Source organism: Alosa pseudoharengus, unplaced genomic scaffold (assembly GCF_046254945.1).
Source record: "Alosa pseudoharengus isolate Yale_2024_CS ecotype anadromous, Long Island Sound unplaced genomic scaffold, YU_APseudo_1.1 YU_APseudo_1.1_scf_20, whole genome shotgun sequence".
Classification (NCBI taxonomy): Eukaryota; Metazoa; Chordata; class Actinopteri; order Clupeiformes; family Clupeidae; genus Alosa; species Alosa pseudoharengus.
Window position 1 is genome coordinate 10,978,444 of NW_027468664.1, and position 14,808 is coordinate 10,993,251.

A 14,808-nucleotide genomic window follows, 5' to 3' on the forward strand; every position below is an offset into this window, starting at 1 on the left:
CACACACACACACACACACACACACACACACACACACACACACACACACACACACACACACACACACACACACACACACACACACAAAAAGCTGCCAGAACTCTGGAATGTCTTTGATATCACAAGACTTACCACCAATGCAGTGTGATCACGACTAGAGTAAAACAATGGGCATCACATTTTGTTTTCTTGCCAGAGTGTGGACCAAACTATTACAAGAAGCTCAGAAACGGCAAGGGCTGAATACATTTTAATAGAAGATCTAAAGGTAAAGTTCAAAACAAGTGAATACAAAAACTGCATAATATTTCATTCAATCGTTCATTCATTCTTTCATTCATTCATTCCACCTGTCAGTGATAAGGAGTGGTTCAAAGTGCTCATCGTCTCTGGGTTATCATGCTCCTCTCTGTCCTTTCAATCCAAGTTTGAGGGAAAAAAAATTCAGTCCTGGTGTCCAGTCGCTAATTGCAGTGCAATGTGTCTCAGTGATGTCTGGTGAGAACTAGGGACTCGGCTGAGTGCAGAGTTATATTTCATATAATATACATTATTATATCTACATCCAAGTTTCAACTTCATAATCCCTGAAGAAGGTTAAATTCTGTTCACGTTCTGCAAATCATCAGTCATCAATTGCAGTCTTATTTTTCAAACAGTGCAAGAAGAAAGATTTTGCCATTGCCAAGAATGCCATTCTACACATACAAGCAGTATTACACTCATAAATAGACAAAAAGGGAAACTACCAGTTGATATAACTTCTGAGGAAAAAGTAATTGCTGTACAACAATGTCATAATGAATCAGAACTTTAAGTTGAAAATATTTAACAATAGACTCTCTGTCTGTTGCCCTCTATTTCTGTCTAAAACGTCAACGGCAAAAACATACACACTGTCCCAATGCATATAATAGACAGTAGGTAGAGAATGGGGATGCGGGGTCAATCCGGGTCAATCAAGCTGGTTCTCAATTACAATGGCGATAGAAGTGAAGGTGGTAATCTGTGAACGATGCCCCCATATGGCTGGGGTCGGTACTGCAGTCTGCCCCCTAGGGGGGAAAATACATACAATAGTATTTGTGCCACACACATCTTACACAGCTGTTGACACCTTCAAATGATGTAAATGATTGACACATGACCTTTGATTGTTCAAAGATATCTAACATGCATCAGTGTCAATTGAATTAATTAATTGAATACTAATGACAAGTATTTCTTCAGACATTAGCCTCTCTTCCCCTCATTATGATGCATTAACTACCCTACTGTAGATACTTCTATATCTCAAATGAACACCACCACTGGACTTCTTATGAGAGAGAAAGTGGACTTACAGCTTTTGCAGCGCGGAAGTGGTAAGAACTTTGATGGAGTCGAGCAACTGGTAATGTCCATGTATGCAGATAACCCTGAAGCAAAAGTTAGGGAACATTAGTGATTTTTAATAGCTACCACCATTAGTGAGTATATTTTCAGTCAGCTCATCATTCATGACTCACAAAACTAAAGCAGGTCTGAAATTGTCAAGCACAAGACTATTCACCTCACTAAATATCAAGATAATGACAAGACAGCGCTTTGAGTACAGTATGTGATAAAGCACTCTAGAAATAAAATGTATTGTTATTTATTATTATTTAGGGTAGACATCATGGCCATTTCCATATTACACACCTGCATGACTACACAGAAGTGTATTTCATTCAGTGTTTGGGACCACTGAACCACATCAAGAGAACTTGTATTTCCAGTCATCTAGCCAAAAGTTAGCTGATGACACACAAGCTCATAAAATGTTGCTGTAACTCAGTCCAATGACTTCAAAACCCATCTGATTTATGACAACCATTTAGGGCACACTTAACATTCACCCTAAAATCCTGACGGTTCTCCTCATCTCTCCCATCAGAGATAGCCTACCTTAGTGCTGTTATGATGTTCTTCCACATTACTAGGGGTCACGGTAGGGTCACATTCATTGGTCTCATCTGCATGGCATTTGTGCACTACCAGGGGCTCTGTGGAACTGAGAGAAGATGCAAATGTGTACTTGTTAACGTGAACCAGATTCCTAAAGGAATATGTAAGATCACCAGGTTTGTGAGGATTTTTTTAATCTTACTTTTGGCAGCGTTTTGGTCAATCTTTTTCAAGAAACATTTTTATCAGCAATAAGAGACATACTATAGTTGTCGGTGTGTCGGTCGTGTAATGAAAGAAACAGAGTTTTTTTTTGATCTGGCGATTTGGTGATGGTTTATTTAAATGTTCGGATGCCATCACAAACAAATGGGTAGACTTTATTCCAATGTGTCGTGTACAAAACTGTTTATGACAGAAGAACCAAACAGCCATTTAACAATAAAACGTGGAAATTCACTTTGAAGCATCTCTATGGCTCCATAGAGTAACCTTAATGATGTTCCAGAACATTCCTGTTTGAACAGGACTTGAGTGGACTCAATAGTCACTGTGCCAGCAGAGAGCAAAATGTGACATTACATTTTCCAGAACTACTCTTACAGACTGGAGAGGAACGTTTTCCATCCGGTTGTTTTGATTTGTGATAGGCAAAAGAAAAACCAAACAGTCCTTCAAATTAAGTCTGGATGTTTTTCTGTGATAAATTTCTGCTTGGATAGAATATTGCTACAGGATACAGGAGACTTATGATGAGAAGTGATGAATTAAATAAACATATGAGCTAATGTGACTATGCAAAGTGTATCTGGGTGAAAGGTGAGCTATGATTCAGGGACTAGACTCAGACTAGAGGATTGGAATGAACTCTAGGTCCGTAGACAGTTTTGAACAAATGCAAATAACATCTGTTTATTGGAGTCAGGTTTAATCGTAATCTTTCCAGTATAAGTGAAAGGCCACACACACACACACACACACACACACACACACACACACACACACACTCGCACATACACACGCACAGATGCAGGCACGCACACACACACACACACACACACACACACACACACACACACACACACACACACACACACACACACACACACACACACACACACACACACACACACACACTCCCCATTCTCATCACAGCCTCTCTGTCAGCAGACTAAAGGGAGATCTGCGGCTGCTGAATGATTCAGTTGGAAAACAAAGTGGTCACACCACCAAGCCAAGACTCACTTCATCTGGAGAGTGATGCTCATGTTGACAGGGACAGACTTGCTGATGGGGATCCTGTAGCTGTAGTTCCCAGTCCTGTGGGGAGAAGAGAGTAAAGTAAAGAGTCAATGTAAAGTTTTGACCATAAGAAATAGCCTTCCTCTTGTCTCAGAAATGACAGCAAAATGTTCCAGTGGGTATGCCCATTTAAACTTTAGTTTTCTCCAAAACCATATGGACACCAAAGCCCAGATCTGTGCTTGCAGAACATGTTGTGACTTTGCTGGAAGGCAGAAGCGCTCAGCTTTGGTCTTTTCTATGCTCTCACTCTCTTTGCCTGTTTTGAACTCTGGTATGATAACTCACAGGTGGTGTGAAATCACTAGATTCTCACACTCTGCTGCCACCTCTTGGTCAATTAAGCAGCTGCAACACATTTTATTTTCTTTGTGGCAAGGCTTATATGTTACAAATGCTTTACTAGACCAGCAAATGTCCAAATTAGCAAACTAAATGTATCATCAGTTCTACCATAGCATTGTATCTTGACCATTTCAGAAACCTGGGATTGCAGGAATTGCAACATATCCAACCAGATCTACATCAAACCAGGGCTAAACTCATCAGTGGGTATTTGAGAAGGCTTGGGAATACCCATACGACCTTTTGGCAAATTTGGGATTTGCTCTGCAGGCCTTTCTGGCCAAGAGGCCATTGAAGCCCATTTCCAACGTCCCTAAATCACTGACACGCAAATATAATCGCTAATCTGGCATGGACGTGTATTTCTTTGGAATTGAGTGAACAACTGCATTTAAAACCTACGTGTACAAGATTGCTACACTTTTGTCATTTTGTATGCATACTCACCGACACATCCCCTGCAGGCAGTAGCGGTCATCAATGATTTGCTCACTTTGCATGATGATTATGGCCTGGAGTGTTGCGTTTGTCCCTGGGGGGGGGGGGGGGGGAAAAACACTTCAATTCAACTCAACTCAACTAAACACAATTCAACTCAATTCAATTCAATTCAACTCAACTCAACTCAACTCAACTCAACTCAACTCAACACAACACCACTCTAAACACAATTCAACTCAACTCTAATACACACACCAACATCTCATAAATACAAAGACATGAGTCACACACACACACACACACACACACACTTTTCCTGTATTCTTGTATGCACATGGACTCCAGTCTTTCACCTGGAAGAGAGGAAAGCAGCATAAGAAAGAAGCACTCTGATCTCTTCAGCTTGCATTAAGCCCTGATGTACTTTGCATGGATGAGAGGAGTGGACCACTGAGCTGACCTGGTGGTGTGGCAGGTGAATGGGGTTCTAAGGTTATGGCAGGGGAGGTGGTATGGTGGCTGTCTCCTGGGTCCAAGGGGCAACAGTAAACCTGGTCACAGTCTGACAGAGAGCAAAAATGGATCTCTGGGGGCAAAGGTCCGAGTGGTTCTCCTGTTGACCCTACTCAGAAGAGGCAAAGCCAATGACACGGGTAAATTTCCATAATTTTCACGTAGCAACTTTGTTATCATTTTGAGATTTGTTAGTAAGTTGCATTTGAAATTGTATATGGTTTTATTTAGAGGATACATTGGCCAAGCTACTGTGAAATTAGCTAAATATGAGATACAACACAGAAAAAAATAACAAATGTTTGGATTAATTTGTGTTTACTTCTGTTTTGGTAAGTGGCCGTTGTCTTAGAGACAGGATTATGATTTAAGGTGAGTTTACAAACAACTGGCCTACCTGGTTGGGTTGGGTCAGGATTAATCGGTAAGATAACTCCACTGTTAAGTCAAATACAGACACACACAAGGCATACGTTAGTATTCACTCTATATAAATAATGCATACTGTATACTTTAGCACATTTGCATGATTCTATCATTCAGAGCACAGGCACAAACAATGCAATAAAATATTGATCTATAGACTGTGTCAGGGTATCAAATCAGCCGAAAGGCTGCCCTGAAAATGGCAAGCAGTAAAGAAAGCAGCCTTAACAGACCCGTCTCCACAGCCTGGAGAGTTGTTGTCGTCTAATGTGAGCATATATATAGCAGTGATGGAGATGACGCTACAGAAAAAAAACACAAAGAAGAGGAAACATTTTGCTTTTATGATCACAGAAACAAAACCAGACAACACAAAAACAAGTCTATAAAACAGAAAAGTCATGAAACATTCTACAGAAAACTATCTTCCCAGCAGCATAAATGAGAAGCTGATTACAGTAATGCACCATTTGATCAAAGGTCCCATCATAACCTCCCACCCCCACAGTGGTGACACTATCAGTCCATTGCCCTGACTGAGACAATGTAAGCTTAGCTCCACTGTGGAATGTGAATATGGCAAAATCATATCACAATTATATCGTATTATCACTCTCATTTTAGCACGTCTTGTCTATGTCAACACCAAGGATTGGGAGTAACAACCTGTACAGATGGTAGAATTGACAATAAACTTGAACTTTTTTGTATTTCAAAACAAGTACAAGGGGTGGGCGCAAGCTATTTTCCCCTCTGGAGCATCAATCTGTGTGGTTGTGTGGCAGAGGTGTCTGAATCCGGCTTCACAACGTAAAAGTCCCACCATGTATTGGTTCCACCTGTGCACTTAGCATGAGCGTTTTCACTAATTAGCTCATCTACTTGGCTGAGGACTTGTGCCAATTAGAGTCAGCTGGTTTAGTGAATGGTTGGAGTAAATATGTGGCAGGAGTTTTACTTTCTGAAGCCGGACTTTTACACCTCTGTTGTGTGGTCATCTGCACGACTCACAAGAAGGCCATCAGAGCCACCACGGTCAGGATCCCAGCTTGAAAGGCCCGGTGGTGACAGCAGCTTTTGTACTTCTCACTGAAGTAGTTCTAAAACAGAAGGGGTGATAACATCAGACAGATTTCACTCGAAAGGCCGAAAAGTCAAAATGCCAACCGGGGCGGCTGGATGCCGCGTGACGCATGCTTACTTTGGCTGACGCACACGAGGACGGCTTCCGTTGCGGGGGTGGAACAGTGTGGATTTTGTGAACTTTGCTGTGGAATGAAACAAAAAAGAATCACCCCATTGTGTACAACAGCCCCTGCTGTGCTATGAAATAACCTTTGTCACCACATTTGTTTATATGCAGGGGATGAAATGGACAGATGTCAGATATAAGGAACACATTTGCACCACTTGAAACACAAAAGATGAGAAAAGAAAAGCAAGACTACTTTTACAACTGTGTGGTTGGCATAGGGGACATATTATCCTTGAGTTTAAGCTGTATACTGATCAAGCATGATAGCACAATGACCTTCGCCATAAAACTGATGTTGTGCAACAAATCTGTTGAGTTTCATTGCACACCGAAGGAGAGTACAGGAAATTGTACTGTATTCTAAGAACACAGTGGGGAATGTGGATGATAGTTCACACCAGATCTATTTTCATGCCAGATCTATGGAAAACCTCAGCTTGAAGACCTCTGACCAAGTTGAGAACTCCAAACACCTAATTTCCAAAAAGCCCATTGTTAGAGTGACCAGGGCACCATTCCCATAATAGTGACCAGGGCATCAATACCCACGGTAGTGACCAGGGCCCCATCCCCACGGTAGTGACCAAGGCACCATCCCCACGGTAGTGGTCAGAGCACCACCTGAGAAAGCCTACCCTTTGGCACTGGCCAGGTTGATTGGCACGGTGGGTCGTGCATTTCCGGGGGGGTTGACTTTGGCCAGCCGAGTGTTCCACACCTCCAGCTCCTGGATACGCGTCTCCAGGTTGCCCGTCAGCTTACACAGCTGCTTGACCGCACCAACATTCTCCATGAAAATCTGCTCCTGAAAACCATGGCAACAAATGTAACATATTTTAGCTCTTCTATTCCTTGTTTTTTGTCTTCTCAGCTGTTAAGGTATGCTGAAGCCAAGTCAGCAAAGTCAGTTTTTAGTGTTGATGAATGCTAGATGCAACCTATAGTATACAGCATTGTGCAAGTTTCACCAAATTAGGGGTGATTGGTCAGTGTTATTGGTCAGTCTGGGTCCATTTACTTTGTCCACCATGAGGAAGTTCTGAATTTTCTCTCCATCAGTGCAGGTTATGTCCCCCACCTCCTTGACAGCGTTTGGTAGAACCTCCTTCACCTCCTGAGCAATGACACCTAGAAATACAGGTATGTATCAGAGCAGTCTCATGACCTAATCACTACCTAAACACTGAAAACCCCTACCCACACGAGGAGTAGACTCCATTGGCCGTCTGAATGGTCAGTACCTGTTTCGTGGACGTGCTCGATGCCCATCTTTTCGGCGAACTCTCGCTTGTAGTCGTACTCCACAATCCTCATCTGAGCTATCCTCCTCAGCTGCTCTGTCGAGTCCACCTGTGTGCAAAAGTATAGATGGACCAGGTAACATGTTGGTGACACTAGCTTTCTAGTCAGTACAAATGGAATAATCTTCCTCTCAGCGTTTGGGGTGAAATATCTTCTTCTAGATCATCTAACATCTTGACCTAGATGCCAAAAAGAGCACTGTTGCCTTGGGCTTACCTCGAGTATGTTTTCCTTGGCACGTCTGTCAGAGGGATGCATGACTGACCCCATGATTTTGGCATTGCCACAGACCACCAGGGCTTCGTCAGGTGTCTCTGTGTTGATGCCCACCCTGCCCTGGCACACCACGGAGTCTGGCGCCTGGCCCCTCTGCCAGTGGACCTCACTGTCATTCTCAAATTGACCAGGGTTTGAAGCCTGTTGGAGAAAACAAAAACATATGGACTCAAATCACTCATTCCCCTTTCCCAGACATGTGCTATGTGGCAAGTCAGTGAGAAACCTTCACTGAACAAACATTCCCCTCAATTCACTAATTTCCAAACAATTGGGTTTCAGCAAAAGCCTATTTAGTTAGTTTTCCTAAGCATTTGTCATGTACACTTCTCATAAGCCTTCAGAATGAAATATATAAAGAAACTCACCCTGACTATGATTCTCTCTGACATGTGAGCCACCACCAGATGGCTTTCTCCCCTCACTGATGCATACAGCCCCACCACCATCAGAAAATATCTGCCAAAATTCAACATACAGTAACATTCCAAGTCATAATAAAAAAAAAATCTAAAACTAAGAATAATCTTTTTATCATTGTTTTATTTAGTATTTTGTATTTAGTGGTGCTTGCCTCTGGTCAGGGTTGGGTTTGCCCTTTTTTCTCATGTTGTTGGCCGTGGTCTCACTGAAATGCAGTCTTCCCAGTGTTACCTTGGTGATCTTATCTCCTGGCAGATTAACGCTGCAGGTGGAGTGTTTGTTAGTCAAACATAAAACACACACACAGACACACACACACACACAGACAGACACACACACACACACACACACACACACACACACACACACACACACACACAGTGTTGTCTCTCTAATGATTGAATCAAACTCAAGTACAAGAATGGGAAAAGGTTTCAGTTTGACTTACTTGACAGGGAAGAACGGCTTTTTGCTACGATCTGACTGTGACTGCTCAATCGTGATGAGATTACTGTGAGCCTCCAACTTTAAATAAAGAAAAAAGGAATTAACATCAATATGCTAGCTGCTATTTGATATTCTTTTACCATGATGAGGCTACGATTTCATACTACACACACCTTCATTCCAAAGACTTTAACATGGAAGCTGTCGATAGATGCTGGGCCTGTGGGGGTTTTGACATACTTGGGGTCACCCACCACTCGCACATGAACTGTGACCTGGAAGTGGTTCTTCTTTTGGCACACAAAGGCCTCATCGGCGGAGGAGTAGTTGAAGCCTTTATCTGTGTCCACGTGATAACCAGGTGGTGGGCTGGAAAAAAGATACAAATAATGCTATTTTTTCACAACTCTCACTCTCTGATTAAAATTGATCCATGGACTGAGAAAAAAATCCTCATCACAGCTGTACTGTTGTACAGATGGCAATCAAGTGTCATTACTTTCATAATAAAATAAAAAAACACCAGTGACAGTGTGTTGATTGTAGGCGTTTTTACACTGTTTTTTTTCTCCCTCATAATTATTGCACCTTTATCACGACATGCCTGTCCAATTGTGTTTCCTCTGGGTACTCACAGGTTTTCGTATTGGTTGTTGTAGAGGGTGCACCACTGGTCAGGCTGGTACTTGTCCCATGCCAGCAGCTGGTACCCTTGCCCAGAGCTGCCCACGGCCGTATCGCTGTCATAGGTGGACATCTCACACCCACCACCTTCTGTGCCCACTGAAAGTGACAAAGTGCATACGATCACAAAAAAGTAAATAAAAGCACTCGCGCAAATGCATTAAAACATTAACAGATGATAGTCCACATTTTTCACATTTATATCTCTTTAGCACATCCTTATGAAAGGAATCTACAGTGAAGTGCAGATGTGCAATTGTTTTTCAGTATGGATACTGAATGCATGGCCTTGTTGATGTTAGCACTTTGAGTTCTGGCAGTGCCATCATGCAGCTTTGCTGAGCTTGTCCCAGTTATACTTCTGTAACATCCATAACGCCAATAAAATGTGATGGTATGGTATGATGTGAATGATTACATGAAATTTGAGCATTTGCTATTTTTGGCTGAAGAATGTACATGAAAAAAAATGCACAAAAAATGAATGTTGTCATTCACATCATACAAATGCAAAGGCATTCCACTGGCGTTCTGGATGTGACAAAAAGTCAATTTCCGCCCCTTAGCAAATACCAGCTTCACGGACCACTAAGCTCACTCGGTGAAATAAAACTCAGGAGGAGAAGATAACTCACTGTAAGCACCCTTGGTCCAGACCGAGACGCCCCATGGTCCATTGTCTGCAGCTGCTTCAAACGACTCTGACCGTCTCCTCTTGTTACTGTCTGTCAGAACAGGCCTAGCATGGATAGTCACTGAGTGAGACTGCAGTTGTTTGAAAGAAGACATTTGTTGAACTTACAATAAAAAATGACTTCAGTGCTAGGTTAGCACTTACATTATCTACAAATATGACAAGCACCATTCCTTTACCTTTGCCTTTACTTCAACACTTCATACTTCAAAATATGTTTTTGCTTAAGTTCAGAATGTGAAAGTCAAATGAGTATCAACATGGATCTTTAGTAGGGCACTATTTTCAAGGGCATGATTCTTCACCTCCTCATCCGAAGTTGTGAATGTCATTCACTGGGAATAAGCTTGCTGCTTGTGCATGCAATACTGTCTTAGACTGGAATATGATGCAGGACAACAGAATAATTACAACTTATAGTGCCCACCAACGGTGAACTTTCACCTGAGCGCAGTTTGAATACAGCACTCTGGTCTTGTCTAAAATACACACAAATCAATACTCCTTTTTTTCCTATGTCAGATAAACCTGCCCTAAGATATCAACAAGCCAAGCTCATCCTCTCACCCTAGTTGCTGGACGGAGGAGTGTTGGAGGAACTCTGGCCCCACTGGACTCTGGACAAGACAAGGAGAGATGGAGGGAGTGCAGGGGGGGTTAGTCCTGGGGTAGGCCCCCTGTGGGCCCATAACCTGGGCATGCTGAAGGGTCTCCTGTCCCGGAGCAACGGGAGAGCGCTGAGCCTGAATGTAGCTGTCCGCAGGGCTCAGGTACTGCGGGTGGATGGGCGGTTCGTGGGTCTGAGTGGCGGGGTAAGCGCTGGCTTGGAGGTTGCTGTGAGGGTGGAGCTGGGGGTGGAGCTGTGGGAGGGGGTGGGCTGGGTTGTGGCGGAGTGGCGCACCGTAGGGGGCATCTGGCCTCTCTTTGAACCTGCAGGACACTGCAGCGGCCCTGGCTGTGGCAGGGTGGAGGGCTCCCTCAGGCAGTCGCCCCGGAGACCAGCTTGTCGTCCCAAGATGGACGTCTGAGGAGGAAACAGGAACAGAATGAGGTCAAAAACCCCATAAAGTCCAGCTCTTTTTTCTGAGCCATTGTCTGATCACCCATATTATTCCAATAACTATTACAATGAGCAACACAAATTCAATTGTTTTAGATTCACTGCTACAAATATGGCAATAACTGACAAAGGTCAGAAAGAGCAGGTTTTACATAAGTCTCATATGACCACTGACTGACCCATTCAAGATACAAGTCTCAAACATTCAGGGCACACAATAAGAAATGAAACAAACGTTCTCTCTCACCGGTCATTTGAGGAGGAGAGCAGGGTTCGGAACCGGAATATGGTGGTGACTCAGGAAGCATGCTGGGAAAAATGACAATAGGGGAAACACATCTTACCAAACAACAAGACTCAGCACATTGGCGTATTTCCTACTTCTATCACCAGAACTGACAGAGTTGGCGCCGTTTAGGACGTTGTTGACAACTCTGTACATTCACACTTTACACATTTAAAACTAGGTCACTGCAGAGCCATAAACTGTAGATCCCCTGACAGCTCATTTAGCAATAACCAAAGGGCTTATATAAGCAGCAGTGTGACTCTATGACATTTGCCCAAATTTTATTAGATGCAATAAATATTGTTTTAACAACATTATGATAGTCTGTGACATCTGTTTCAGTGCCATGCAGTCAAGGTCATATGTCAGAAGATAGCTGACAAAATTGTAACAACGATTATGGATGTCATTTTTTTCCACTCTGGATATGCTATTTGCTTAATTATGTAATAACATGTAAACATTTTCAGGATGAATAATCTTTCAAATGGCAGGAATTGCAATCAAAGTTTATCCACAAAAAGATAAGATTAGTGGACCCTATGGATCCTGCAAAGAAATATCTGTGTATGCATGTACGAGGAGATCATATATTTCATATTTATGGGTCCAAATCTTACTGCTATAGATGCACTTACAAACTGTTGTGTTCAATTTCATTGCTGAGATACTGCTCTAGCATGCTGGTGTCCACCACATCAGTGACATCCTGCCCTGTGGGTATAACACACACAAACACGCACGCACGCACACGCACAGACACACACAAACACACACACACACACAAACACACACACACACACACACACACAGGCACAGACACACACAACAAAGTCAGACAACTATCACCCACATCAACCTATCAACCACAAGGCACATCTCTCACACTTTCCAACTGGTCTACAACATATTCAGGGTCCAGGTCCCTTCTGCCCATTGGTCACTCCACACACTCTCACAAGACACAGCATCAACAGCCTGACCAGAGGGCAATCTCAGCGCCAGGGCACGCCTGCTTGCACAACCCCGATGATGCAGGCAGCCTCTGCCACTGTGACTAATCAGTAAGGTTAGGGTACTCTATTGGCTCCAGCGTGTACTGGTGGATTGAAGTTCTAATTTATTGCCGAGGCAGGAGCAGCAGTTATACAGCAGTGGAACTAACCAAAGACCTGCTGTTTGTGTGAGCTGCCAAGTCACCTGAGCTAGTGGCTTATTTCAACCTTGCGCTAAACCTCAACATAACTTAACAGTTAAATCAGAATCAATGCTGATCCTGTGGTGCTCCATGGGTCTACAACATTATAATAGTAGAATTAATGTTAAATTAAAAGTTAGCCTGGCTAACCTCCACATGCCATTGTACTTGTTCAGGAACTCATTTCTTAGAAGGCTTCCTGATTTGTCCATGCAGCTGGACAAAGTTGAAAGTTCAGTTACAGATTAATGGTTTGATTCTCAGACCAATTTTATCCTTCTCAGAAGAATCAGTTTTTATTACAGCAGTATGATATTTTAGGTTTTCGAACAGCATTCATTTGTGGAAAATCCTGCATATAATCTTACACCCTGTATAACTGGAGTCTTTAAACCTGGATTTAATTGCCTTGTTAACCTGATTATGGTCCAGTGACCTTGGATTTGACAGGTTATAATGGTGCATTCCCCTAACCCCAATCTAGGAATGTTACAACAACACACTTCCTATAAATGGTCATGTGCAGTCATGTCTTTTCATAAACGTGACAGGGACTTCACAAAGGCTTAGTTGTTCTTAGTGTCTAGGGTTCGGTCAGGATTTAATTAAACCCTTTTCAACATTGATACAGAATTTCTAGTGAATAAAACTGTATGACACTCTTAATTGAACTGAATTGAATTTAATTGAATTTAATTGAAAGAGTGTCGTACAGTGCACAAACAATATCATATTTGTTATTTAATGGTCAAATTGTTACATTAATACTACACATTTTAGCATGGGTCCATTTTTAGATTAAAAAGGATTTCAGATCTGTAAAAACTTTTGGCAGAAAAAGCTAACAGGGTTTTCATGTAGGGTTTTCTATTGACAAAAGTTTAAAAGTGATCCCTTCTACCAAAAACGCTTTACAATATAGTCATAAAATAATACTTTATAGCTGGTGTTTGCCTTCTTCAAAAAACAATTATAAAGCAAGCAAGTGCATTAGATGCTATCTGTGTACATTGATAAACATTAGGCTATAGGTGCAGTGGTGATAGTTTAGCAATGCACCATATCAGCCATTAGGTCTCCTCTCTTCTTATTCACTACACAATGACTAACAGAGTTTTGTTGCTTCCGGACATAGTTGATTATTAAGGAATAGGCAAACTACATAAGTCCCATTACAGAGGATTTGTTTGCCAAGGGTCTGCTAGCCTAGGTGATGGAGGAAGTCTTTTGGTGAGAGTTGAGTCCATTTAGCTCATGATGGACCAGTGCTATGGGTATCACCTGATATCAATGAATTAATGTCAGATCAAGCCTCTATTATGCTTGAAATTCACAGGCTTCCCCATGCATCTGAACCCCTGTCCTACTAAGACATGTTTCTTCTCTAGGACATAAATTAATCCTGTGTCAATACAAAGAATTTTGATAGAAAAGAAAGATAAGCTCTAACACCAATAATACATTTTAATTTGATTTCTCCTCTTTTTTCCCCAACTTGTACAATTTTTGAAACATCCCATAGTTTTTCCAAGTAAATGTTGAGTATAACCAATGACTAAATGAAGAATTTGGTTCCAAACGCTATATCCTCCATTTGAATGAATTTTCATAAATGTACTTTTTCGAAGTTATTTCAGTGGAACTGTAATTGGGTTATTGTTATTTTATTTATCTTTACTCAAGCCAAACACAACTGCAATTTCATTGATATTACCTGAAACACACAATTAAATAACAAGACATTAATATTCTCAAAGATTTAGATTTTGGACCAAACTCTTCAAATACACCACATACTGGCTTTGTGGCTTACTGTTTTCTTACCATCAAAAAACTGTTGCAGGGCCTCACTTTCTCCCAGGACGTCCATTGGACCACCTCCAGTCATGAAAGATTTTACTTCCAAATCACCTTCTGGAAACAGAGCCATATTAATCACATGGTATTCTGTGTAAAGAGTGGAATCATCTTCTTAGTTGCTTGGCTAGTATTGATGCGGTCTAAAAATAATGCATGTATGGAAGTGATCTGTTTTGATTCTAAACTTCCAATAGGCCTTTTAGTTAGTTGGTTGGCCTATATGCTGATCAATAACAGTGAATAGCAACAAAAAGAATGGCCTGAAATATATCATTTAGTCTGAAGTTGTCAAGCTATGGTAAAAGATGGTTAAGATACCCTAAGTACAACATAGTTGTTTTGCTAACTTAATTCTAGTTGAACC

The 14,808-nt window shown here is 41.8% G+C and overlaps 1 protein-coding gene across 1 annotated transcript; it reads right to left on the reverse strand.

Moving 5' to 3' along the window:
• Positions 1-253: 253 nt before the first annotated feature.
• myrfl (myelin regulatory factor like) lies at positions 254-14,454 on the reverse strand. Its single transcript, XM_076297520.1, has 25 exons — positions 14,409-14,454; positions 12,025-12,100; positions 11,345-11,406; positions 10,605-11,061; positions 9,979-10,082; positions 9,295-9,442; positions 8,833-9,028; positions 8,661-8,737; positions 8,364-8,474; positions 8,158-8,248; positions 7,730-7,930; positions 7,453-7,561; positions 7,230-7,339; positions 6,847-7,016; positions 6,158-6,224; positions 5,968-6,056; positions 5,190-5,258; positions 4,928-4,968; positions 4,478-4,639; positions 4,329-4,370; positions 4,024-4,108; positions 3,175-3,249; positions 1,930-2,035; positions 1,344-1,418; positions 254-1,055 (listed from the first exon to the last, which is right to left on the reverse strand). Exons 1-25 carry the CDS (start codon positions 14,452-14,454, stop codon positions 972-974), a joined length of 2,853 nt encoding a protein of 950 aa, XP_076153635.1. The 3' UTR covers positions 254-971.
• Between the last annotated feature and the right edge of the window lie 354 nt (positions 14,455-14,808).